This window comes from Rhamphochromis longiceps, linkage group LG3 (assembly GCF_057381845.1).
Source record: "Rhamphochromis longiceps isolate RC_006_pf linkage group LG3, R_longiceps_female_GT1.1, whole genome shotgun sequence".
Taxonomy (NCBI): Eukaryota; Metazoa; Chordata; class Actinopteri; order Cichliformes; family Cichlidae; genus Rhamphochromis; species Rhamphochromis longiceps.
In genome coordinates this window covers 62,183,006-62,208,844 of record NC_140559.1, presented here as the reverse complement: position 1 = coordinate 62,208,844, position 25,839 = coordinate 62,183,006, and the positions used below count along the sequence as shown (strand labels likewise).

Sequence of the window (25,839 nt, the reverse complement as noted above, 5' to 3'; positions counted from 1 at the left end):
TTATTAATTATTATTAATGATTAAAGACATTAATTTGTGCAGTTTTCTTGTTTTGTGTGGTTGTTGTTTTTTGTCAAGTGGAGATGAATATCTTTAAGTTGATTTGTTCACATTTGCACATCTTTCTGTTTTAAGAGAAATATGTGTTTTGAGTTTGTACACTATATGCATATAAATCAACCATTTCCTTTTTCAGTGTTTTCGTGTGGTGCATTTTTCTCTGTTTTAACAAAAGGAGAACAAAGGACTTTTAAGTCGACCTAAGATGATTTGTTTCAATCTTTACATGGTCTTATTGAGGTAATGCAAATTGAAACATTCATTCTTTTTTTGGTAATGTACTGGAAAAGCTTGATAATGGACTTTGAAAGTGCGTAAAAATTACTTAAATTTGAAAAATGCGTCTGAACCATGCATACGGTACATTTACCTCACAGGTTTTTGCTGTTTCTGTTTATTAAAACCAAGAATCTTCTTTTTGCCAGGTTGATCATGTAGATAAGAGTGGCCAGTGTGCTCTGGTCCATGCTGCCCTACGAGGACACCTTGAGATTATCCAGTACCTGCTGGAGCTAGAATGGAGTGCTGAGGGGCAGCAGCAGGACTGCTCTCTGAAGAGCAAAGCTCTGCAGCAGGCTTTGATTGCAGCCTCGAGCATGGGGCACACACAGGTCTGACTGACACACATGCATGTATTTTACCAGATCCATAGACATAAATGCCCTTTTTTTTGTACTGTTTCTCGCTACAAAAGAAAGAAAACATGGATGTACAAAAAACATACTTTAAGCCACACAGGATCCTGGTTTTTCCAGTTTTAATAGTGAGACAAGACCTTTTCTTTCTTGCATGGTTTCACAACAGCCTTCACAAAGAATTTCTGATTTATTTTTTTTTAAAGATCAGAAGGAACTATAGATATATAAAATAAAAATGAGCACACAGCGTTCTCTGTGAATATGACTCAAAGCCAGAAGTACTGTTCAGAATTGCATGTAGATTCACAATCGATAACAGTGCAGCGCCTTCAGCTGCCCCGGTGAGACGTAGGCTCAAGGTTTAGTTTGGCTCCCCCGTTAGCTGGAATTGGCTCCCAAGGCCTGGATTAGAATAACATAACTGGGCCAAGTGAAGTCAACCTGCATGCAGAAAAGACCCTTTTAAAGTTCAACTATTTGAATGCGCGTTTTTGTTAATGTTTTTTAAGATTAGCATTTTGTATACTGTAACCTCTCAAAGGTTTATTTGATTTTTTTTTTTTTCTGCTGAAACAGCATGTCATTAATCTAAGTTTCTTTTTTGGCAGGTTGTGAGAGGCTTGCTGGCGTTGAATAATGAGCACGCTGTGCAAATTGATAGTCATGACACACTGTGGGGAGAGACAGGTATGTTCTCATCAATTTTTTTGCATTACACGGCTCTTTTGTACTATCACCAGCTGTTTTTGCATTCTGAACCACACTGCTGTAATTGAATGCTGCAGTGGAAAGTCCTGTATCTGTGCTCTCCACAGTAATGCTCTCTGTTTGATGCAGAGGTCGCTCAACCCAAATGTGGGTGCATTTTAATGGCTGTTGTAAGTCCTCCTGTGCTGTACTTTCTGGTAAAAGCATTACTTACTCTTGTCGTGTAGCTTTCTGCTTGGAATTCAGTCCACACAGTATTTTCCTTTTTTTTTTAGAAAAATTGTCCCACTGAATTTTAGGAACAGTATTGCCTCGGTGCTTTATGTTAAAACAACAGCGTCGACTCCACAGTTGGTTTTATACGCTGCTAGTCCCACTCAGATTTAGAATGAGTAGTAGTTCCTGTTTTGTTTTCCCTGAAAGGATTATTTTGGACTTTTTAAAAGTTTGTCCTTCCCTCTGTGGGACAGTTTGTTTTCATTTGAAAGTGATTGAGGAGTCAAAGCAAAAAGCCATGTGGTGCTGCAGGAAACGGCATGAAGTCGGAAAAGCAGAAGGTGGCTGTCAGATTTAAGACGGGTTACTTGAAGGTTGTCTGACAGAAATGATACAGCAGACTGCAAGGCTGCATTGGCCGGGAAGCGTTCATGCATCATAATTTTTAGCCATTAAAGCATTACTACTTTGTCTTTAATGCAGTATTTTAACGGTAACTCATTACTTTTGCTGAACTCAGTAATCGCATTAGAGTGAGTACTTAATCATGTTATTACTTGTGTTCCACGAGTCTTCAATCTGAATAATGGCAGGGAAAAAAATCATTAAACATACAATTTCATCACGTGCACAGCATGGTAAATGGCCTGTATTTATATAGCGCTTTACTAGTCCTTAAGGACCCCAAAGCGCTTTACATATCCAGTCATCCACACATTCACACACTGGTGATGGCAAGCTACATTGTAGCCACAGCCACCCTGGGGCGCACTGACAGAGGCACTGACAGCAACCACCTGACGCCATTTTTAAAATACGAGACGAAACAGATTGTCTTCAGTTTTTAAGTGTTTGACGTTTTTCGAATGTCTATAATCTGTGATGGAGAAAGGGAAAAATTTTATGTACTACATAAGATTTCTATTTTATGTCACAGTGCAGAGATCCAGATGTTCAATACAGATGGTTAAAAAGCACAGCTATGCTTTATTTTTCATTGATCCTAGTAATACTTGTGATGCATTATGTAAGAATGAGACACATGTGGTGTTAGAGCTTCAATATTCCTCACAATCATTAGTGCAGGTTGTGTTAAAACATTGGCCACATTTTTGTCATCATCATTATGAACATCTGCCCTGAGAGTCAAGTGTCCAGATAGCATTAGACAACAGTATTAGTTGTCGCTGCAGTCATAGTAGAATATGTATAAAGAAGAATTCTCTTTGTGTGTCTCTCAACTCTAACCCAGCAGGATTTAGCATTCAAAGTTGGCTGCTTTAAGAATGTAGGTCAGCTTCTTAGTGGAGAGGTTGTCCAAAGTGTGGCTAACTGCTGCTTGTTCTCTGTTAAATGACTGCTTCAGATGATTTTGCAGTGCTGGCCTGGGACAAAGATCTTTCCCTCTGAAATATAGATTAGATCTGCTTGGAGCAAAGTAAAATCCAATAGTACACGTGGCTTTCCAGTATTTGACTTTCAGCTCTTTTTAACAAAGTGGATGTTTAATCATTGCTATCACCTCACCTCTTCCTTCTAAAGTAATAACATAGTGGGTCACAGGTGGCAGTAGTCAGAGCTGTGGCTCCGCTGACCTGAAACACAGTGAGTCTTAACCCCTTGACATGACCTTGAATTAACATATTTTTGCACCCACCTGGCACTCATTAAAACTGTGATCCTGGCTCATCTGTATTCAAGGGGATTAAATCAGTAAACAACAGTAAACACAGTTATGACCACAATGTAGATTTGTCTGCACTCAGTCATGCTTGGGGGGGAAAAAATGAATAAAAAAAGCTGGAATTTTGCTGCAGACATAAATTGAATATTTAGTGGTGGAGTGGCTGCACTGTCTAGAAATGACTAGATACAAACACCAGAAATTATTAGCGATGAAGCAATATTTGAAATCCCTTTGCTGCTATTCAGCTGCAGGTTTATTAATCCAATTGTTGTGCTGTGATGCAGAGAAGATGGAAAGCGAAAAAGAAAATTCAGAAATATCCCCTTGAAAACCAGCCTTTTGTCGTTGCCTCAGAAACGCTCCTCTCATAACGATGTGTGAAATGTTATAGCGTGTTTAAAATTCATCGGAGTATTACATCTCACTGCAAATAGACCTGCTGTCTCTTGTGTTTAAATAGAAGAAGATTTGATTGTACATCTGTGCAAACTCTATCTTTTAAAGTGTTAGTGACGTCACACCTATGCGCCACTGCCCTCTGTGGAGAATGGGAGAAATGTGCTTGCACCTCAACCTATGGACTCAGACGGACATTCAATCATCATCTTCCTCACTCAAGGTAACCTTATGGCTTGTAGGAACACTGCACGTGTATGATAAGACTGTAGCCGTTCAACCGGCCCTCGTAAGGTTGCTGAAGACAGTGAACACCGTGGAATTCTCAGTATCACTGTGGCCCTGGGTTTTTCCACTGTCCTGCTAAGTGCTTATGTAATTGTAACCAACATAGGAGAGAGACGTAACATCGTGGAAGAGACATAAAGTGAGTAAAAACGATCTAAATGCATTTAGAATATATTTAGAACTACAAATTACACTTTTCTTAGCAATTATTGTTTTTTATGTCAAGCTTCAAGCTAGCTTCTTTATTGGGGCTTGGGACCAGCAAAAGTGACCCGAAATTTGGTCTTTAAGTCTGGTCATTAGCGTGTCTGGACCCAAACTACACTGCAGGTCCCAAAGTCAAATGATCACTGAGAGTTAAAAATCTGTCTGAAGTTAGAAGTTAGCAGAGAGTTAGCTCACTAGTTTCCGTCTAAATATAATATACCAGGTTCTGACTGAGGGATTTCTAAAACAAATTAAAAGGCACAGCTCTGCTATCACTTCTGACATACATGAAGACAGGAAAGTAAGCAGCAGTGATGTTTGTAGGGTTACTGAAGTTTGGCTAGCTGGTATATAGTGATGTGCTATGTGACTAGCGAAACAGCTATGTTAGCATAACATTAACACAGTGATGAAGGGGAACTTTTTTCCACTGGATAAGAGTTAAGGTGAGGGTTCCCGATGGTTAGGGACAAATGCAGTGGCATGGCAGGATGCTGTAAACGGACCAAACTTCAGTCAAGAGAACAACTGAGATAATCCATCCACATACAGTTTAGTCATTAATGTGCTGCTGCATTGCCTGGGCTGTAGTTACATGGTAAGGTTTTAAAAACTGAGCTTTAAAATGAATAGTTGTAATAAAAACTGAGAGAGGCCGACAGTGATCGCTTACTTTTTGTAAGGGGCTTGTTGAGATTAAATAGAACAAGTTACAAAGCATTAAAACATGTTAAAAACACAACAGCCTTATTAAACGCAGAGTAGTTTGGGCCCAGAAGTAGGATTGATCACGTCATCACTTAAAGACCGGATAGACACACGGTGGAGTTACTCATGTTTACTGTTGTTGCCACTTTCTAAATGTAGCAGGATGAATATTATATGTACTGGTTGATCCCACTTTTAGTCAGGCGCATTTTGAGGAGAACTAACTTTTCTTGTTATCAAATTATCAGTATCTTTGGAAACATTTAATACATCGTGATGGTTTAAATGCTCAGTCGTTTTCTGTTATAGAATTCATATTCATAATAATATTTAGACAGCGGCACTATAGGTGTTTGCAGTTTTTGCAGTTTTACAAGCCGTCACGGTAAAAATATGGAATTAAATGTCACTAATGGGCTCTTTTCAAAAACATCAGCATCTCTGTCACACTGATTTTGATTAACTGACTTATTTTATTGTAATCAAACCTATTTTGATATTGTTGTCTTTTTTTTCCTTTAGCGAGGTGGTTTCCTTCCAATTGTTGCAGGACCAGTATGTCTGTCAGCTCCAGGTAGAGCTCCAGTGACCAGGAAGACCTCAGCATTCGCCAATTCCTGCTGAATTACCGCAAACAGAAAGAACTGGCAGAGGGCATTGGAATAGAGGATGATTATAACACTGAAGACCAAGGTAATAGGTCTGTCTAAGGGCCAGTGGAATATAAGCTATAGGTTGTAGTGGTGATTATTTTAGATTCAGAGTGTAGAGGAGATGGATCATTGTAATTAAGAGTCATAGAAATCTGAACCTCACTGCTAAACTGGCAGTCTAACTGTACATGTGCTCCATTGCAGAAGTCCCTCCCACTGAGTGTGAGGATGTTGAAGATACTGGTAGTCCTGATGTGAAAGCAGAGCTTCCCTCCCACCTCAGCATCACTAAGGATGTTATGGAGCGCTGCATTCATCTGCTGTCTGATCCCAGCCTCAGGCTCCGACTCAAGGTACTGTATCAGTAGTTTTACGTAGAGTCAACTGTTGGACTAATAACAAAAATAATCATTCTTGTGAAGGTAGGACCGCCAGCGTTGGTACAATTCATCCTGTCAGAACTGTGTGGATGACTGTTCAGTGGTGTAATGCTCATCAAGGAAAAACATTCAGTCTGGTCCAGGAGTGAAACAGAAATAAGTCTGTGCTGAAGTCGTGCCTGCTCAGGAGTTTGGGCTCTCAATGAAGACCTCAGTAATTAGTTTCAGCTCACATATAATCAGGATCAAAACAGAGATAATTGTTAGGTGTGTTGTGCGTCTTTGTCTTTAGGTACTAGACGTGCTGGAGTTGTGCGTTCAGGTGCTGAGTGAGAGGGAAAATGAACTGCTGCCTATGGCTCGTCGCTGCTGGCCAGCACTCCTGCAGAGACTCACAACTGATGACCCATTAGCAGTCCTCAGAGCCTTCAGGGTAAGTAAAACAAACCTCTCTTTTCATTATGTGAGTCAAAATTATTCAAGTCGTCTTTAGTTTTAAACTCTTAATAGTGAAAGAATGAAAGATGCTGCCCAACAACAGGCTTATTTCATTCAGAAATAGTTCTATTATTTACTGGACAGGCACAATTAGTGTTGGTAAGCTTTAACGTTCTAACCTGTCAAAACACACGTCTACTTTTTATACTTTTTATACACTGTTTGATCAGCGGACATCAGAGCAACTGGCATGTCACTTTTTAACACTGGTAGATTATTTCAGCAAAAGAAGTTAAAACATTGCTCTGATTCTATATTGACTTGTAACACAACAACATGATCTACAGATATTGTCTCAGAGTGTCTTTAAAATTCCACACGTGAAGCTGTTAAAGCCACAGCACATGATCCTAATTTACGATTAAAAACTGGCCACGTGGAATATTTAAGAAGAACGGGCTCTTTCTCGTCACACAACCTCACAGAGAATTGCAATCAAACTGCGCAGTTCAGCAGCTGAAGCGCTGCACATAGTCAGGCCCATAAATAGTGGAAGAGTGGATGTCTGAAATCCAGGGATGTGCAAACAGCCTGCTGTGAAATCCTCCCTGAACCACCTCAGCAGTTTTACTGAGCTCATTAGGAGTTAGCAGAGGTTAAGTCCAGGCTTGGTCTACTTTTTATACTCTTTCATCTTTTTCCTAGTTCCTCTTCTTTCCCTCCTCCCTTCTTATCTTTACCCCATATTTTTGGAACCAGGATCATATTTTTAAAGGATTTGTTCTTTTGGTGTAGATAGTTCAGGAAGTTAACTCAACCAAGCAGTCTTTGGGTTTCGGCTAAGTAATTCAATTCAATTCAATTCAATTTTATTTATATAGCGCCAAATCACAACATAAGTCGCCTCAAGGCGCTTCATAGATACAGAGAAAAACCCAACAATCATATGACCCCCTATGAGCAAGCACTTTGGCAACAGTGGGAAGGAAAAACTCCCTTTTAACAGGAAGAAACCTCCGGCAGAACCAGGCTCAGGGAGGGGCGGCCATTTGCTGCGACCGGTTGGGGTGAGAGAAGGAAGACAGGATAAAAGACATGCTGTGGAAGAGAGACAGAGGTTAATAACAGATATGATTCAATGCAGAGAGGTCTGTTAATACATAGTGAGCGAGAAAGGTGACTGGAAAGGAAAAACTCAATGCATCATGGGAATCCCCCGGCAGCCTATGTCTATTGCAGCATAACTAAGGGAGGATTCAGGGTCACCTGGTCCAGCCCTAACTATATGCTTTAGCAAAAAGGAAAGTTTTAAGCCTAATCTTGAAAGTAGAGATAGTGTCTGTCTCCTGAATCCAAACTGGAAGCTGGTTCCACAGAAGAGGGGCCTGAAAACTGAAGGCTCTCCCTCCCATTCTACTTTTAAATACTCTAGGAACAACAAGTAGGCCTGCAGAGCGAGAGCGAAGTGCTCTAATAGGGTGATATGGTACTACAAGGTCATTAAGATAAGATGGGGCCTGATTATTTAAGACCTTGTATGTGAGGAGCAGGATTTTGAATTCAATTCTGGATTTAACAGGAAGCCAATGAAGGGAAGCCAAAACAGGAGAAATCTGCTCTCTCTTTCTAGTCCCTGTCAGCACTCTTGCTGCAGCATTTTGGATCAGCTGAAGGCTTTTCAGTGAGTTTTTTGGACATCCTGATAATAATGAATTACAGTCGTCCAGCCTGGAAGTAATAAATGCATGAACTAGTTTTTCAGCGTCACTCTGAGACAGGATATTTCTAATTTTAGAGATGTTGCGCAAATGGAAGAACGCAGTCTTACATATTTGTTTAATATGTGCATTGAAGGACATGTCCTGGTCAAAAATGACTCCAAGGTTCCTCACAGTGTTACTGGAGGCCAAGGTAATGCCATCCAGAGTAAGAATCTGGTTAGATACCATATTTCTAAGCTTTTCAGGGCCGAGTACAATAACCTCAGTTTTATCTGAATTAAGAAGCAGAAAGTTAGCGGCCATCCAGGTCTTTATGTCTTTAAGACATTCCTGCAGTTTAACTAATTGGTGTGTGTTATCTGGCTTCATGGACAGATAGAGCTGGGTGTCATCTGCATAGCAGTGAAAATGTATGCTATGTCTTCTTGTCATGATCCTGGGTCCTTTTGACCCAGCGTTTTGTGTTTTCTCTTCGCGATTTTGGTTCTGTTCTCTAATTGGTGTTTACCCTGTTCCCCCCCCCCCCGTGTGTTCCTGTTTTATTGTGAAGGTCTGCGTCTTATGTGAGTGTTTTCAGTTTGCCTCCCTGGTCTCGTCATGTTAATCACTCCCAGCTGTGTCTCCCACCTGTGTGTAATCTCCCTGTGTTCTGAGTGTATTTAAGTTGTATTTTCTGTCTTAGTAATCGCTGGTTCGTCTGTGTTGTTTCCCCTCGGTCTCCCTGCGTCTCCCCGTATGTATTTCCCCGGACCTCCCTGCATCTTAGTTTCTGGTTTGTCTTATTAGTTTACCCAGTTTAGGTTTCTAGTTTCATGTTTTGCCACCCTTGCTGTTTGTATTGACCCACTATCATAAATAAACACCCACCTGCACCAGAACTGCCGTCCTTTTGGTCCTACTACAAATCCACACGGCTTGCCCCGCAAACCGTGACACTTCTAATGATGCTGCCTAAGGGAAGCATGTATAATGTAAACAGAATTGGTCCTAGCACTGAACCCTGTGGAACTCCATAATTAACCTCAGTGTGTGAAGAGGACTCTCCATTTACATGAACAAATTGGAGTCTATTAGATAGATATGATACAAACCACTGCAGTGCAGTACCTGTAATACCTACAGCATGTTCTAATCGCTCTAATAGGATATTATGGTCAACAGTATCGAATGCTGCGCTAAGGTCTAGCAGGACAAGCACAGAGATGAGTCCACTGTCAGAGGCCATAAGAAGATCATTTGTAACCTTCACTAAAGCTGTTTCTGTGCTGTGATGAGCTCTGAAACCTGACTGAAACTCTTCAAATAAACCATTCCTCTGCAGATGATCTGTTAGCTGTTTGACAACTACTCTTTCAAGGATTTTTGATATGAAAGGAAGGTTGGAGATTGGCCTATAATTAGCTAAGACTGCTGGGTCTAGAGATGGCTTTTTGAGTAAAGGTTTAACTACAGCTAGCTTGAAGGCCTGTGGTACATAGCCGATCATTAGAGATAGGTTGGTCATATTTAAGATCGAAGAATTAATTAATGGCAGGACTTCTTTGAGCAGTTTTGTAGGAAGTACTGTTTAGAATACCAGAATAGGGAGGATGGTGTAGGTTTAAGTTTATTAGATTGATACATATGTACCAACAAGACAGTGTACATCACTGTCACAACGACGTTTGTTTTCATTCAAAGGCTTTATGGTTTTTCCTATAATACCTGGTGGGCCGGTCTCTAGTCAAAATGCCCGGGCTGATTTTTTTGTCCCAGTCCAGCCCTGATCATGAGAGATGTCATGCTTTGACTCTGTGTTTTACTTGCATCTATTTGAAAGAGTGAGTGTAAACACAAAAAATATTTTATTTTATGTGCTGGAATGTGCAGAAAATAGGTTTAAATGTTAAACTAATTTATTCAAGTCAGAGAATGTTGCATATAATTAAATTTTTGCTTGATGCATAAAGTTAAAAGATTAAAACTAATAAAACAAGTTTTAAAAAGAGACCTTTCCATTTGATTACATTTTGTATGATGGATTATGCAGAAAAAGTAGAATTGGGCTGAAAGATCTATCGCTTTATCACCTCTTCAGGTTGTAAATCGTGTTTTTAAAAAGTAACTAAGTAACTAAGTAATTAATTACTTTTGAAAATAAGTAATCAGTAAAGTAACGGGATTACTTTTTTGGGGAAGTAATCAGTAATTAGTTACTGATTACTTTTTTCAAGTAACTTGACCAACACTGTTCAAATCTGGAGGCACTTGAGTCAGTGAGGGACAGAAGGTCAGTGAACAAACTGTACAGACTAAAGTCAAAATGTGGACAATAAAGCTGTTGTTTCAAGTCTAACAACTGACACAGCTAATATATCCTCTAGTGTTGAGTGATACAACATACATTCTGTTTTCTTTGTGAGGTTGTAATCATCAGTATTGTTGCGTCTGTCCTTTGCCCAGTTATTAAATTTTGTAGTGATAAGAATTTAAAGTCCTTTACTGAGGTGCTCTGTTGGGTCTGTTCAGATGCATATTCAGGAAGGATTTTTCAACAACTTGTTCCCATTATGATCAATTCAGACCAATTTAAAGTTTTTTATATAACCTAAAAACTGTCTATTCCTACGATTAGAACCCAAAACAGTTTCAACATCTTACCAAGAGTGAAGAGTTCAGCTGTTGAGCGGCTCATCCCACCATCACAGATCCCCACTCTGCCTAAACACACTGGTCCTACCCCATTAGGCTGGATGCCTACTGCGGGATCTGCCCGAATTCGTCTCTGCCCTACATGATCTGCAGCTCCCGACACGACATCCTGATTTACACTGATGTAACCAATAGCAACCAGAAATTAACGCTGATATGGAAAAGGGAGGGTGACATTCGGGCTCTAGAGAAGGACGTGAGGCAGTACCTGAAGGAGGTGATGGGGAAAGAGCTGCTTACACAGGTCAATGTGATCACCATGACCGTGAAGGTCAAAGGTCACTTCGATATGAGCTGAAGGACTGGCTGGTCAGCAAAGGTTTCTGACTGAAAGAGCTTGAAGTGCTGGCATCGACCTGCTGAAGGGACAGAGAGCGGTGGAGGAGGACTGCTGACCTGTGCCAACTTAATGAACTCTTTGACAGCAGTGAGATGTGATGTGACCACTGAGTGTAAAATGATGCAGGTCAGGTTAAGTAATCATCATTAAACGTAGAAGCATAGCAACTGCCTGTTTATTGTCACCCATGATTTCTCCAAAAAAATAGGTAAAAAATCTCGACTCACCGTTTTTAGATTCTTCAGACTGAGTTGCAATTTGAGTATCCACATTATTATTGACAATAGGGCTGCCACGATTTGTCGACTAGTCACGATTACGTCGACTATCAAAATCGTCGACGACTGATTTAATAGTCGACGTGTCGTTTGAAGCTTTGTAAGATCGCAAAAGACGCAGGAATAATAGCAGGATTTAAGAGTGTAATAACGGACTGAAACAGAAGATGGCAGCTGTGGAGCAGGGAAATTATTTTACTGCTATTGTTAAATAATTGTCATTATTACCATTGCATTAATAATATAATCTGGAGTTTATATTGCATTCAGGGGTTGAACAGTGTGTGTCTTTCAGAAAGACTGAGTTGCAGGCTGACAGGAAGTTGCAGGTTTGCAGAGTGTGCCTTTTGCAGAACTGAAACCGAAAGCAGAGTCTAAGTGCAGGTTATTTTGAGGAGCATTTGAGGACGAGACACAGACAGTAGGTGAAGAGGTGACACAAAGAGCATGTGAGGTCAACACATACACACACATTAGTTAAATTTATTTAGAGGAACCGTCCTTGTTGTCTCGGCAGGAAAGAGGAACAATTCATTTTAAGATAAGAACGGAAAGTACCAAGCCATGAAAATAGAAGATGATTTTCTAGGTGAAAAGTCATGGTGATGTTGATCTGATCTATGTATAAAATGTACCGGTGACGCATGAAGGGGCGTCAGTAAACAAACCCTGATGCTATAAAATATCTGTTCATGCTTTGATTAAGTCGAGGACTACTGGCTGTCTGCGTACAGAGTGTCTTCCCACACGTGTGTTCATTAAAATCATTGTTTGACCAAAGACCTTCTGGACCATGGGTGGTGTGTACTCTCCTTCCTCAACTTTGAACCTTAACATTTGGGGGCTTCGTCCGGTTATTGAGGAGGGAGAGTTGGAGGTTTAGACGGAGAAATCCGGGGTCTTAGGTGGTCTGACGGGCAGACATGAATTCCAGTGGTCGAAGTGAGTGGGCATAAGCCGGCTTATCCAAAAGGTAAGGCACTACCTGTTGAATTATTTCCAAAGTGTGCCAAATTGGACATGATAAAATTTAAGTCTACTCACTAAAGTTACTGGTGGATGTCTGTTTTGATTTTGATGAAAATTTCATGAGTTGATGCAGTTAGAGTTCTGCTAAGAAGAAATGAAAGTAGTTAAGAGTCTGATAAGAAAAGTTTAAATACTGGGTTGAAGTCCCAAAGAAATTGAGTTCGAGTCTCAAGTAGTTTGGTAGGGAATTGGTTATTGTGTTGGTTAGAGTCCAAATTTGGTCATAAGAGTGGACCTGAGCGGTCATTTTGTGAGTTGGAGTCTCCATTGACCACTAGGTTGCACCTGCCTCAGTTATACACTTGTTTCGGGTGTTGATTGTTGTTTCAAAGTATTATAAATTATTTTAGAACGGAACCGTGGGGGTTCTAGGAAGCGCAGAGCCCGGAGGTTACGCTCCCTCCTTGTCGTGGACGCGCGACATTGACCTGTCGGCGAACAGGGTTAGTTCAGTTTGGCTTAACTGTGGGGTACAGGGCATCCTGGAATTAAGCTAGGAGTTAGAGTCTCCTTACCGTTTGGAACGGTAGTCTGCGCTTTTTTGGTCAGAAGAAGTTGGACTTCGGGCGTGTAACTTTAACCTAAAACTTCAAAGTTTGGGTTGGTTGACGCTTTTAAATTGAGTTAGGGATTTTAGAAATGAGGCCAGAAACAGTTAAAGTCTTGATACTGGTTAATTGGTCGCAAAAAACTCAGGGAGTTTATCCGCTGGGCGGTTATTTTAAATTTGTCTAAAATTGTGTAGGCGCTAAAGCTGACAGATCTGACAGTGGTTGTAAATATAAGACGTCGTTGTAATATAGAATAAGAAAATTTGGTGTGAGAGATCTCTGTGTGTCGAGTCAGTAATGCACTGACTGCCTGCTGCTATTTTTAGATGTGTGTGTGTGAGTGTGAAAATGCAAGGCAAGGCAAGGCAAGTTTATTTGTATAGCACAATTCAACAACAAGGTGATTTAAAAGTGCTTTACAGAGACATTAGAAACAAGAACAAATAAAAAGCATGATTTAAAATTGATTAAAACAAGCAAATAAACTAACTAACTAATTAACAAACAAACAAACAATCAAAACAGTATATAAAATCAAAACAGATAAAATCAGAACATGCTTACTAATGCAAATGAGTAAGCAGTGAACTGTTTAAGCCACAGTTGGTTTTACAAATACTGCTGCAAACATTGTTGAGTGTGTGTTTAAAATGCCATTTATGTTTATTAGAGGACTATAAATAAAGTCTTGAGTTGCCGTAGGGGATGCATAGTAACTGACTGAGTTTGGATGTAGATATATAAATATATTGAGTGCACTGTATATACTTAAGACTAACACATGACTTTCAGTAGTAACTTTTCTCCAGCATTAGTTGCTGGTATGTTTTATTTTTTCAATTTCTTGTGTGTGCGGTGAGAATTAATAGAGGTTTCAATTTTTGTTTGTTTGTTTTTTACTTGCTTTTTTGATTATGACAAGCATGTCTAAAATACTCTTAGGAAAATGTGTTTTGAGTTATATTCCTCAACTCTAGTCACAGTTTAAGTGTGAATGCGGTGACTAGAAGGTTTTGAATGATGAATAAAGGTGTGAGAGGTATTTCTTTGGTGATGTAAAGTAGGATGTTTTAAAGTTTGAAAGTGTTTTTAATTTAAGAGATGCATGAGTGATGTTATAAGAGTTTAGTTTATTTAAAAGGTGTGTGTGAGAGGATTATGAAATCATTGTGTGAATGATGCTACATTTTAGATCAAAAGTTAGTAGAATTACAGAGGGTTTGTAGATTGTAAATACAAAATAAGTTTGATTAGCCTGGAGAAACAGCAGAGCAGCTGCGTGCTGTGTGTGTGTAACAGGAAATGGTGTGGGTGACAGGAAGTTTGCATGCCCATATAAGGTGACGAGTGAGCACCCAGAGAGAGAAACAGATGAGCTAAACTCTAGGCAGATAAAGCGAATGGAGGTTTTGAAAAAAGAAATGAAAAGGATATTAATTGTATGTTTTAGTGTGTCAACACAGATTACAGATAAATAAAGGTGGACTTCTCTCAACCTGGAATTTTGAGTACGGCGCCAAAACCACTAGAGTAGCATAATTGGGAGAAAACAGGCCAGATTTTGGCTTAAAATTTTACAGCTTGACCTCACACTTGTCCCCATCCTGAGAAGAAGCTCAAAGGACAGTTAATCTCCTGATGAAGACCGACAGAACATCGTGGACTTCAAGAATTAACAGCAGGCAAAAGACAGTGCAACGGAAACCACGCTGACGACACCAGCAGCAGCATGTAAGGAACCACGAGGTGGAAACATGTACTGTAAATTACAGGCGGGGCAGTTGAACAGTGGGATAATGAGCTGTGGAAAGCACTGGACACTGATTGTCAGATTTGCCATGCTTGGAGTAATCTTGAAAGAGATGACTGAGAGGATCAACAGAAAAGAAGAAACCACGTGATGAACCATGCACGGTGGACAGCAGGCTGGTAAGAACAGTGTGACATGACTGTTTAAAGGCACTGAATGTGGTATTTTGCCAGGCTGGGACTTGATCCAAAAGGAAAATACTGAAGAGAAACAGAGAAGAAACAGACTGTGTTTGCTGGAATTCAAGACAACAAAAGGACACTGAGAGAAGAGGACGGTGACCAGTGAGAGGCGAAGCTGGACGACTTCGACTGTGAGAATACAGGGTGTAATTGGACTGAAAGTGAAGCTTGAACTCATGATGGTTTAGAGATGTCCACCGTCACAAACAAAGAGGTAAACAAGAATAGAAAACACACATAGACAAAGTGTTACATGTGAAATTATTTCTGGAAAGAATCAGAAGTGAGACAGTTTTGAATTAAGAAATCAGGGAAAAGATGCATGAATTAAACCTGATTATAACATACAGAGGCAATGAAGAAAGCAGCTTACACTCACTGAACATTAACAAAATACATAGGAAAAGCAATGAAGACCTGCTTACACGTATATACATGACATAAGTTGGGATTTCTGACCAGAGAAAGGGAAACGGGTAGTTTAAGTACTTATGATAATAATGAAAATGTCTCAGTTGTGTTTCTATAGGGGCGAAACAGATCTGGATCAATTTTCCACGTGCAGCGGTCGGAAGAAACCTGTAGGTTAACTTGACTGGACATGCCAAGGCAAGTTTCTGGTTGAATTGTTCACAGCGCCATGTCTCCATAAACATGACAAGTGGGCCCTAGCTTCTGGCTGAGGAGCAGGAATAAGGTGGGAACTTAAAATTTGGGTTAGCAAATTTGGGAAAGAGAACTGACGGCTTAGGTGGAGAATTGTGCAGGAGTCTGAAACACTGCAAAAGCAACATATGCAAAATCACACACACAAGCAGAAAATGCATTAACCTTATGAAGACAAGACAAGCTCATGGAGTTTAATGCATAGACACTGATTAAACCTGGCTAAGAACACAAACATATGCAATGAAGAACAGCTTGCTATTTTGTATGAATGATACAATGGTGTGAATGGTTAATGAAATACACTTGAGTTTGAAGCTGAGGAATAACTCAAAGCAGCTATATGACAAAGGGAGTTATGAAAATAAAAGTGATTAAAGTAGTTTTAAAAAGAGTGACTTAGGAGTGCTCTCTCGTACTAAGTGATCAAAACCAGTGATCACTGCAGAAAGAAATAAAATAATTTAATAAGGTGGTAATGTTTAAATGTTTCTGTTGTTACAGCAACTCATTGAGAGATGACTCAGTATGCAAATTAGTTGGAGTGAGTGGTGACGACGGAACTTCCTGTGTGTGTGTGTGACTGAGGAAGTGACTTTCAGACGAGGAAGCATGGCAGACAAGAGAAGTATAGATTTGGGTAGGAAATAGTTTATAGTTTAGTGATTATACGTTGTCGCAAGGGGGTTTTATGCTGAATTTAAGTATGTTAAAGGGGGTGATTTTTGTTTGCAAATTGTGTGGTTTTAATGAGACTTTCGGTGTATTGAGGAGGTGAAGTTATGTGATTGGTGTTTTTGTTTTTAATAGAGGGAGTTTTAGGAAACATGGACATGTCTGGGAGGGGCCCATTATTTTGTAACAGTGCACTTAAAGAAAACCTGTCAGGTGATTTTGTTTTGTTTTTATGAGCTAACAATCAGCTCTATTTTTTCATTTCTGTTTTAAGCAGGCCTGCAACAGTGAATAACGGCGCTGAAAATTATCGGGAAGAGCAAATATAAGGTGGGCTTTCCAGATTACAATTGGCTGAGGAAAAAGCTACCTGGGGACTATTCAGGTCGTAAGTCCCTGTAAAAGGATTTTATGCGAGTTAATCCAGTCCAAAAGCATAAAGAAATATTTTCCTATGGAAAATAAAAAAAAAAAATGACTGAGCTCATTTTGCTGAGGGTGGAGAATCTGACGCGGGAAGCTCCACTATTAGCAAATATATGGTGTGACTGCATGTGAATGTGTGACTGGATGAAGGTGTGGATGAATAAATGCGGACAAACAATTTGTTTTTACCAGAGAAAATTTCTGTTTTGTTTTGTTGACTGGGGTTAGATTATGGGATTATAGTATATTGTTGGGAGAATGCCAAATGCTAAAGGGGAAATATTTTTTGATGTAACTCAGTTACCATTAATTGAAGAAACACATGACTGATAACTGTTCTGTTTTAAGTTTATTTTTATGACATAGATTGGATCATGAGTGGGGAAACTGAGCATTTTTAAGTTTTGTATAGTATCTTGACACATGAAATGTATCAAGATAAAGGGGGGTTTAGGGTTTAATAATTTAATTGTTTAATAATTTAGGATCATTTCAGGACCTTTTGGGTTTTTGATCATTTGGATATGGTAAAACTGAAACTGTTATTTTTAAGTTAAGGTTAAAGGATTAAAGTGAACTTGTCACGGTTTGCGGGCCAAGCCGTGTGGAGTTGTAGAAAAGGACCCAAAAGGCGGCAGCTCTGGTGCAGGTGAATATTTATTTACAACGGTGGGCACAAAACAGCACTGGTGGAAAAACAAGAAACCGGAAACCTAAACTGGGTAAGCTAATAACACAAACCAGAAACGAGGATGCAGGGAGGTCCGGGGAAATACACAAGAGATGCAGGGAGACCGAGGGGAAACAAGACAGACGAACCAGCAACTAGAATAACAGAAGACACAAATTAAATACACCCAGAGAACACAGGGAGATTACACACAGGTGGGGAACACAGGGGATACTGATAAACATAACGAGACAGGGCAGGAGTGAACACAAAATTACGCATACTGACGAGAGACTGTCAAAGTAAAACAGGAAGTACACAGAGGTTCAGACAGGAGGAGAGAAAGCACGGGGAGAACACAGACATAACAGGCTGGGGGAAACATGGAATAAACACAAAGAGAGACGAGAGCTCATAAATACACAGAGGGGCACAAGGGGGTAAGAGTCACAAAGGGAAAAAAACACTTAGGGAACACCACAACAGGACACCTCAGAAAACCTGGCCTAAATAAGGAGCGAAAATACAAGGAACCAAGAATACTGGGCCAACATGGCCCAGGACCATGACAGAACTGAATCCTGTTTAGAAGATACAATGCCGGTTTTTCAAAGCTGTGAATAATTCTTAGAGGGAAAATTAGTGAGGGTTGAAGGGGTAGAACAGCTTTGAGTTCTTTTTGATTTCTAGAAGTAGTGGTTATAATGTAGGCTTACACATACAGATATTACATAGGAGGTATTTTTAGGATAAAGGGGGAGCTTATACGGAGAAATGATTTTTATACATATTGCATTTTGTGCTTTTAAAGGAGTTGTGGCTCAAATTTGTCTCTGGAGGGTCACGAGCCTTTGGCTAGCGCTATGATTAGCCAATCTACTGTGAGGATAATATGAGTTCATGAAGGATTGCACACGCTTACAGACACAGAGTTAAGAAACACACATGACAGTATTGATTCCAGGCAAAAGGCCTTAAATTCATTTAGCTTTTAACTGAACTTAAAAGAAGGACCAAAGAGGAAGGAAAGCATATATTTTGGTTAAGTCTGATAAATTAGAATTAGAAGGTATTGTTACATTAAAGGGAGCAAATGAAATAAAAAGGCTATACCAAAATGGGTTATAACATAGGAAATGTGAGGTTAAAATGAAGTTAGTGTTAACACACAGGAGTTGTTTCAAGGCAGCATTTAGCTATGATGAAATGTATACAGGAGTAATTGCTTATATGCTTAAACTTAATTGATTAGAATGGGTGTTTTCTTTTGGATCTTTTAGAGTAGAGGAACTTGCAGCAGCGACAATTTGTGCACAGGATGTTGATGATCAGATAAGGGAAAAATAGAGCGTGCAACCGGACGTGAAAGCAGGGCTTGAAGAGTTTTAAAGGGATGAGTAACGTTGAAGAATATATATACATATAAGTCAATAAGTTAAGAAGATAATTAGGATCAGGCTTTTGATTAAAGAGTCCCAGATAGGATAAGTTAGGGAGGTGCAGGAAAAGGTGTTTTGTTTCCTTTGCAGAAGATCTCGGCGACCACAGGAGGGGCGAGGATCCTGGAGATCTCGAGGTCCGAGACCACCAGAGAGGGTCTGAGTGAGGACACAATGTATTGCGACCTCTGGTGTTCCAGAGGTCGAGAGAGGGAGTGTGGAGCAGGGAAATTATTTTACTGCTATTGTTAAATAATTGTCATTATTACCATTGCATTAATAATATAATCTGGAGTTTATATTGCATTCAGGGGTTGAACAGTGTGTGTCTTTCAGAAAGACTGAGTTGCAGGCTGACAGGAAGTTGCAGGTTTGCAGAGTGTGCCTTTTGCAGAACTGAAACCAAAAGCAGAGTCTAAGTGCAGGTTATTTTGAGGAGCATTTGAGGACGAGACACAGACAGTAGGTGAAGAGGTGACACAAAGAGCATGTGAGGTCAACACATACACACACATTAGTTAAATTTATTTAGAGGAACCGTCCTTGTTGTCTCGGCAGGAAAGAGGAACAATTCATTTTAAGATAAGAACGGAAAGTACCAAGCCATGAAAATAGAAGATGATTTTCTAGGTGAAAAGTCATGGTGATGTTGATCTGATCTATGTATAAAATGTACCGGTGACGCATGAAGGGGCGTCAGTAAACAAACCCTGATGCTATAAAATATCTGTTCATGCTTTGATTAAGTCGAGGACTACTGGCTGTCTGCGTACAGAGTGTCTTCCCACACGTGTGTTCATTAAAATCATTGTTTGACCAAAGACCTTCTGGACCATGGGTGGTGTGTACTCTCCTTCCTCAACTTTGAACCTTAACACAGCACAGCATGTACAAGGATGCCAGCTGCCGTTAAACCCCGAAGAAGAAGAAGCAGCTGTGTCCCAGAATTCATAGCGCGGCCCAGCTTAGTTTCCAACAATGGCGGTAGCTAGTTAGTTTTAATATTACTCTTATTATTCTTTCTGGGTCACAAAATAAACGTTTAACATATTTTCAGGCGAGAATGTAGCTGTGTAAACCTCAAATATCGGCTCAGTTTATCAGGACACCACATATTTTCAAAAGCGCTCCGACGTTTTCGGAGACGTCTGTTAGTCACTAGCTCGATAGCTAGCCGGGGGCTAGGTCACTAGCACCGTGAGAACACCGGACTCCCGGCAAATTGTTTTCAAACCCACCGCCGTCTTTCGCGACTCAGGTTAAATATATATGAGTCACTTAGATAAATTAAAAATGTTGTTGTTTGGCTTTTTTTTTTTTTTTTGTATTTTATTTGTTCCTGAGTAAATCGGTTTGGCTGTGATTAAAGTTACAGTTTTTACACAGCTGAATAAACGTCAAGCAGACAGCTGATTATCAGAAGTGTGAGATGCTGGAGAATATACTCTGGTGTCCTGTTATATTTTAGATAGCAAGGAGTTTATTAAACTTTACCGAAACAATCTGCAAATTTCATTAAAATTGAATAAACTATCATCTTGTCTTTATTTTTAGTTAGCACCTTAAAAGCTTAAAGCTGTAAGCTAATGATAGTTATATAAGAGCAGATGCTGCTGGTGCAATAAGCTGTAGTTTTACGTCCAGTGGATGATGATCTGATTAGTCGACTAATCGCATAAATAATCGGTGACTAGTCGACTATCAAAATAATCGTTTGTGGCAGCCCTAATTGACAATATACACATTAGGACATTCATTACTGCAACAGTGTGCAACAACATTACAATGATCTGCTTTATGTCATGTAGGTCCTTTAACACTGACACTTTTCTGTGGAGGTCAATGTGTAGAAATGCTACAGGTGGGCTGTTTGTTTGTTTGTTCTTTAGTTAGTGTGGCCAACAAGATGACGTTAGACGTCTGTGATATGAGTGTGACAAACGCTTTCAGCCTTAAAGGGTCCAAAAACATTTATTACTGATGAAATTCACAAATCTCTACATTCACACTGGGTGCAGCATGCAACAATAAAAACATTTCAAAATAAAACCACAGCAGGTTGTGATGGAACTTACACATGATATAAAATATTACACATGATGAAGTAGATTTCTTTAAGAAAAAAAGATAATTTAATGATGTCCTTACATCAGCTGTTTATGGTAAACCAAAGCCATACTCCATATCCATTTTAATACCTTGGTGTGTAATTCATACTCACATTTTGTCTGAAGAGTAGGGATGTTCCTGGCGTCTTATTTACTAGTCGACTAATCGAGGGGGAAATAATTAGACTAACCAACTAATGTAAAACTAAGGAACATTCAGATATTGAGTTGATTTTCAGAACTGATTAATAGAAACTGTCAAACTAGACGCAGAGGTATCTTAAACCATTTATCACATTCTGTTAAATACAAATGAAAATGCATTACTACAAAAGATGTTCTATTAAAATATGACAATCATTTGAGAATCTAAAAGTACGTCTAAGTGTGGCGAGAATGATTCAGGTAATACATTATACAGCCGTTTTCTAGTCAGGTTGTGGGGGCAGCAGGAAGGACTACTCCTGACCACAGCTGATAGATGTAAACTGGCTAGCATGACCAAGGATGCTGGGGCCTCCTACTGGTAGGACGTGCCCAGCTGGAACAGCCTCCTGGCCAAGGTGGCTGTCACCTTTTGATGTGAAGGAGTAGTGACTCTACTCTGAGCCCCTCCCCCATTGACTTAACTGCTCTCCTAAAGGAGAGGTTTTCCACCTCTCAGGAAACTAATTTCCTCTGCGTGTATCTGCGATCTCAGTGTTAACAAGAAGATCAGGGTAGATTAATAGATTTATGGCGTTTCTCAACAACAGTGCACCATCTGGTGGTAGATCGCTGCCTAACATTTAGAACACAATGTACCAGCATTGGGCATCAATTAAAATGTTAACAATTAGATTGAACGACTGGTAAGTCTGATACAGACTAGTGACAATTAGTCGACTAGTCACATAAATCCCTGATAGAGCCCACAGAAGTGGCCTGCACCATGTGCGTGGCTTGCTTTGCAGTTTAACCACCAAAACACTCGTCTGCAGTGGAATTTCTTTGAGCTAATCGATTCATTTATTTCATTTCTTCTTCTAATTAATGTGGAAAATGGTGGCAAAGGTGGCTGAAATGAGTGATTCCTAGAGTTACATGTCAGTTTACAGCATAGGGATTAAGTTTACAGTATAAATACCACTGAATTGTACAAGGATTTGAAGTTTCACTGTAACTTTAACATTTTTGACAATTTTGTTTTGTTTTCTCCCCCACAGGTGAACGACTGCGTCATCAGGACAGCGACTGCCAACAAAAAGTAGAAATTATTTTAAAAAAAAAACCCTGAGTTTTCTACTTTTTAGGTTCATCTCAGGTTTCCACGCTGAGTTGGTCATGACAGTTGCCATGTGTGATGGCATGCCACACATGGTAAGCTCCACACCTCACCACCCGTTGATTCACTTTAGTTTAATTTACAGTCACTACTTTAAAATATTCCATTTATTGTTCAATATCGTTTCTTTATTAAATGTATTCATTTTTCCATCACACCTTCCAATGTTTATATGGCGTGCACACATATTAACCTTGCAAGGTCAAAGCTCTGTTTTATGTTATATTAATACATCTTTGTTTGAGTTACCTGGGGGTTGGTGTCTCCTCCTGTCTGGCAAAGGGCTGGGAGACCTGAAGTACTACTGACAGCCTAATTGGATTGCACCACATGCAGGTGAACGACTGCGTCATCAGGACAACAAAGTAGAAATTATTAAAAGAGTAACTTTTATATATGTGCGTTTAAAGCAGGGTGTCAGTTTTTTTTGTTTTTTTTCCACATATGTTGGATTATGTTTCTATATATATACTTTGTAAAGGGTATTTTAAATTAATGAAAATGAATAAATATGATTGTTTCTTTTACCTGTTTCGATGTCTGCCATATCATTAGTATGTTTCGTGGGAATTAAATGTTTATTTAACATGTACGCTATTACATTTACTCTACAAATAAAACCAAATTTAAAGGCTGTTGCATTTTATTGCCTTTTTTCTTTCCTTTTCTTAAAGTTATGAAGGCATCTTGGATGCCATTTCAGTGAGTGGGGGTTAATGCCCCACACTCTTTTCTGTCACTGCTTTGAATGCACAGACTGGTCTTAATGTTGATCTTTGTAATCTTCAGTGTTACGACCCAGCTCAAAAGCCGCAACATAAAAACAGAGATGAATAGCAGAGTGTGGGTGAGAAGAGGTTTCATCCTAAAATGGAAAACCAGGTTGGCTAAAATGGCTGGTGCCACCAAGGTAAAGACTAGTGCACTGCTGGGAAGCTTGCCTCAGGTATGCTTTTATCCACACCTGACTAGGTGTGGCCAATTAGCACCAGCTGAAAACACTGAGACGATTAGAAGCTGCAGAGGGACGTAACACCTCCTCCCTTAAAAGGGTTCCTCTAGGACCCCTAAACAAATTAAAAGTTCCTCTGAAGCAAGTTGGCATCTTTAAGCATGGATGCCCCTACATGAGGATCTGAAGTTGCCACACTGAACACACAAAAAGTAACATGTGACCAACACAAAAGAGCACAACAGTCAAACCCAAAATGATTACCTGACCTGCTACAACACAAAACCAAAAGTACACTAAAAACAACAAATCCCTTACTTTCCCTACCCTAGTCTTCAGTGGTGTACCAGGCTCGAGGCAACTTTAAACGCGAACTCGAGAGCAGGCAGCAGACCAGAGATTTAGTCTCCTACCAAACTCTGAAGCGTACCCCCACCCAGGATAGCCACCAAACACAAACTAAAACAATAAAGCAAAACAACAAACAAGTGCTTCGATGGAAGGGCAGCACAGTCACCCAGCTGAAACACACTAAAGGGAGTTTGCTCAATTACACTGAACACCATCACTCACCCACTTAAAAGCAAAACAAACTGACATTCAGTCTCCACTAAAATGTCCAAAGATCCCGGACGAGCCACCACTTATGTTATGTATAGTGTGATTTGGCCATCTGAACACCCTACCTATATAAATCCCAGCAGGAAGCATGTTTTAATAGTGTGATTTGGCCATCTGAACACGCTACCTATATAAATCCCAGCAGGAAGCATGTTTTAATAGTGTGATTTGGCCATCTGAACACGCTACCTATATAAATCCCAGCAGGAAGCATGTTTTAATAGTGTGATTGGGTCATCTGAACACGCTACCTATATAAATCCCAGCAGGAAGCATGTTTTAATAGTGTGATTGGGTCATCTGAACACGCTACCTATATAAATCCCAGCAGGAAGCATGTTTTAATAGTGTGATTGGGCCATCTGAACACGCTACCTATACAACGGAGCCATTAACCACGTAAGGTAGCATATTCTGATAAGGTAGCACGGATTGATAGACAAGACTATAAATTTACGCTACGGTAGGATGTTTTGACAGAACACCTTTTCTCGTCGCCAACATTTTTCTTTTGTTAAGCTTACTGTTATCAAGGCATGGTAAATGAACAGTAAACCTTGCCTGACGACTAATCTTCCCGTTTCCCTCTCATTGATTTATTTGGGTTGTCATGGCAGAAGTATTAAACAATGCCTTTTATTAGAACATAAGCATTTAAATGGAGTAATTGTATTTGAATTAGTTAAATATGAGTGGGCAACTCTGACCATGACAAGACTGCATTTGCTCTAAAAACTTAATAAAAAATTTAGACATATTGTTGTCATTATTTTTACTCTTCAATTTTATGTGTTTTTTCTTTAAGATGGTATCAGAAGTTGCTCCTCCACCATGAAAAAAACCATCTGCATATATTCTTTCACTACATCCACGATTCTCCTCTGTGGTCTTCCTCATTCATCCTGTTTGGAGCTTAATGTTCAACATCCTTTATCTATTAAAATTACAGAAGGAGAAGAAAGTAATCATCAGAGCAGGAATCATGATAAATGATAAATAGATTACCAATACATACAAACATAACACTTGCATAATTTCTCTGATAACGCTGCATTGGATGGGTTTATTAACTGTGGGCTGAAATTGTACTACAGTCTGCTGGTGAGGAACTTTTTTGAGTGTTGAATAAAATGTCCTCCACAATCTGTATATGAATTGTCATTAAAACCACAGAGATTCTTACTTATAAAGGAAAGAAAAGTGGGACAAAGCCCATCAACATATAGTGTATATTTTCTGAAACATTACAAAGATGCAGGTAATTCTGGGTTCACCTGAATTACAGATTAGACTGGTGGACAAACAGAGATGTTGTGTACAACTGGTGACAGCATCAGTGACAACAAATTAATCAGCGAGGCTGGAAGCAGAATTAGGAGGCGTCAGAGTCAGCGAGGGTCAGAGATCGACGAACAAATTGCCCACCTTCATGGATAATGCATCCCCCTCAGAAGGATTCAAAATTAGGCCACGAAGAACAGTTCAGGAAACCTATTTTGTTTCGTCTGTGAAACTGTATAAATGAAATGTAAATTATGTTAAAGGCAAACACATTTGTAAGCCATAAGAAACAAACATGCTTTGCAATATACCTTCAAACATCTGTATAGATTTGATACATTATTTATTAACTGAATTTGCTAACATGTCTTACATAGTGAGTGTGTCACGGCTGCCGAGGCGAGCCGTGCGGAATAAATGAGGATCCAATCACAGGCAGTCGTGGAGAAGTGAAGGTGATTTATTGAACACAAAAAGAATGTGGACAAACAGCAAACGGGGCTCGAACTAAACTAAACTGGGAAACAACTAAACTACAGAGCACAATCCTGATTGAAAACGAGCAGAGGAGAATGACGATGAAAAGCAAGGCGAAGGCACGGTGGATACACTGAGTAATACAGACAAACCGGCAACATGCAGGAGAACACACAGGGCTTAAATACACACACACCAGTAATCAGGGGATGAGAGACA

General features: G+C 39.7%; 1 protein-coding gene across 3 annotated transcripts; it reads left to right on the top strand.

Annotated features, from left to right (window-relative positions):
- Positions 1-444: 444 nt before the first annotated feature.
- On the top strand, positions 445-22,904 carry LOC146675643 (TELO2-interacting protein 1 homolog). Of its 3 annotated transcripts, XR_014910295.1 has the most exons (8): positions 449-671; positions 1,307-1,385; positions 3,176-3,227; positions 3,814-3,928; positions 5,431-5,601; positions 5,766-5,914; positions 6,234-6,374; positions 22,171-22,904. XR_014910295.1 is itself a non-coding variant. In XM_085400672.1 (7 exons), the coding sequence occupies exons 5-7, from the start codon at positions 5,861-5,863 to the stop codon at positions 22,213-22,215; spliced, it is 240 nt and encodes a 79-aa protein (XP_085256798.1). In that variant the 5' UTR covers positions 445-671; positions 1,307-1,385; positions 3,176-3,928; positions 5,431-5,601; positions 5,766-5,860; the 3' UTR covers positions 22,216-22,904. The 3 variants fall into 3 exon arrangements, 1 of the variants encoding a protein (XP_085256798.1); XM_085400672.1 differs by having other exon boundaries at positions 445-671; positions 3,176-3,928; XR_014910294.1 differs by lacking the exon at positions 3,176-3,227.
- Positions 22,905-25,839: the final 2,935 nt, after the last annotated feature.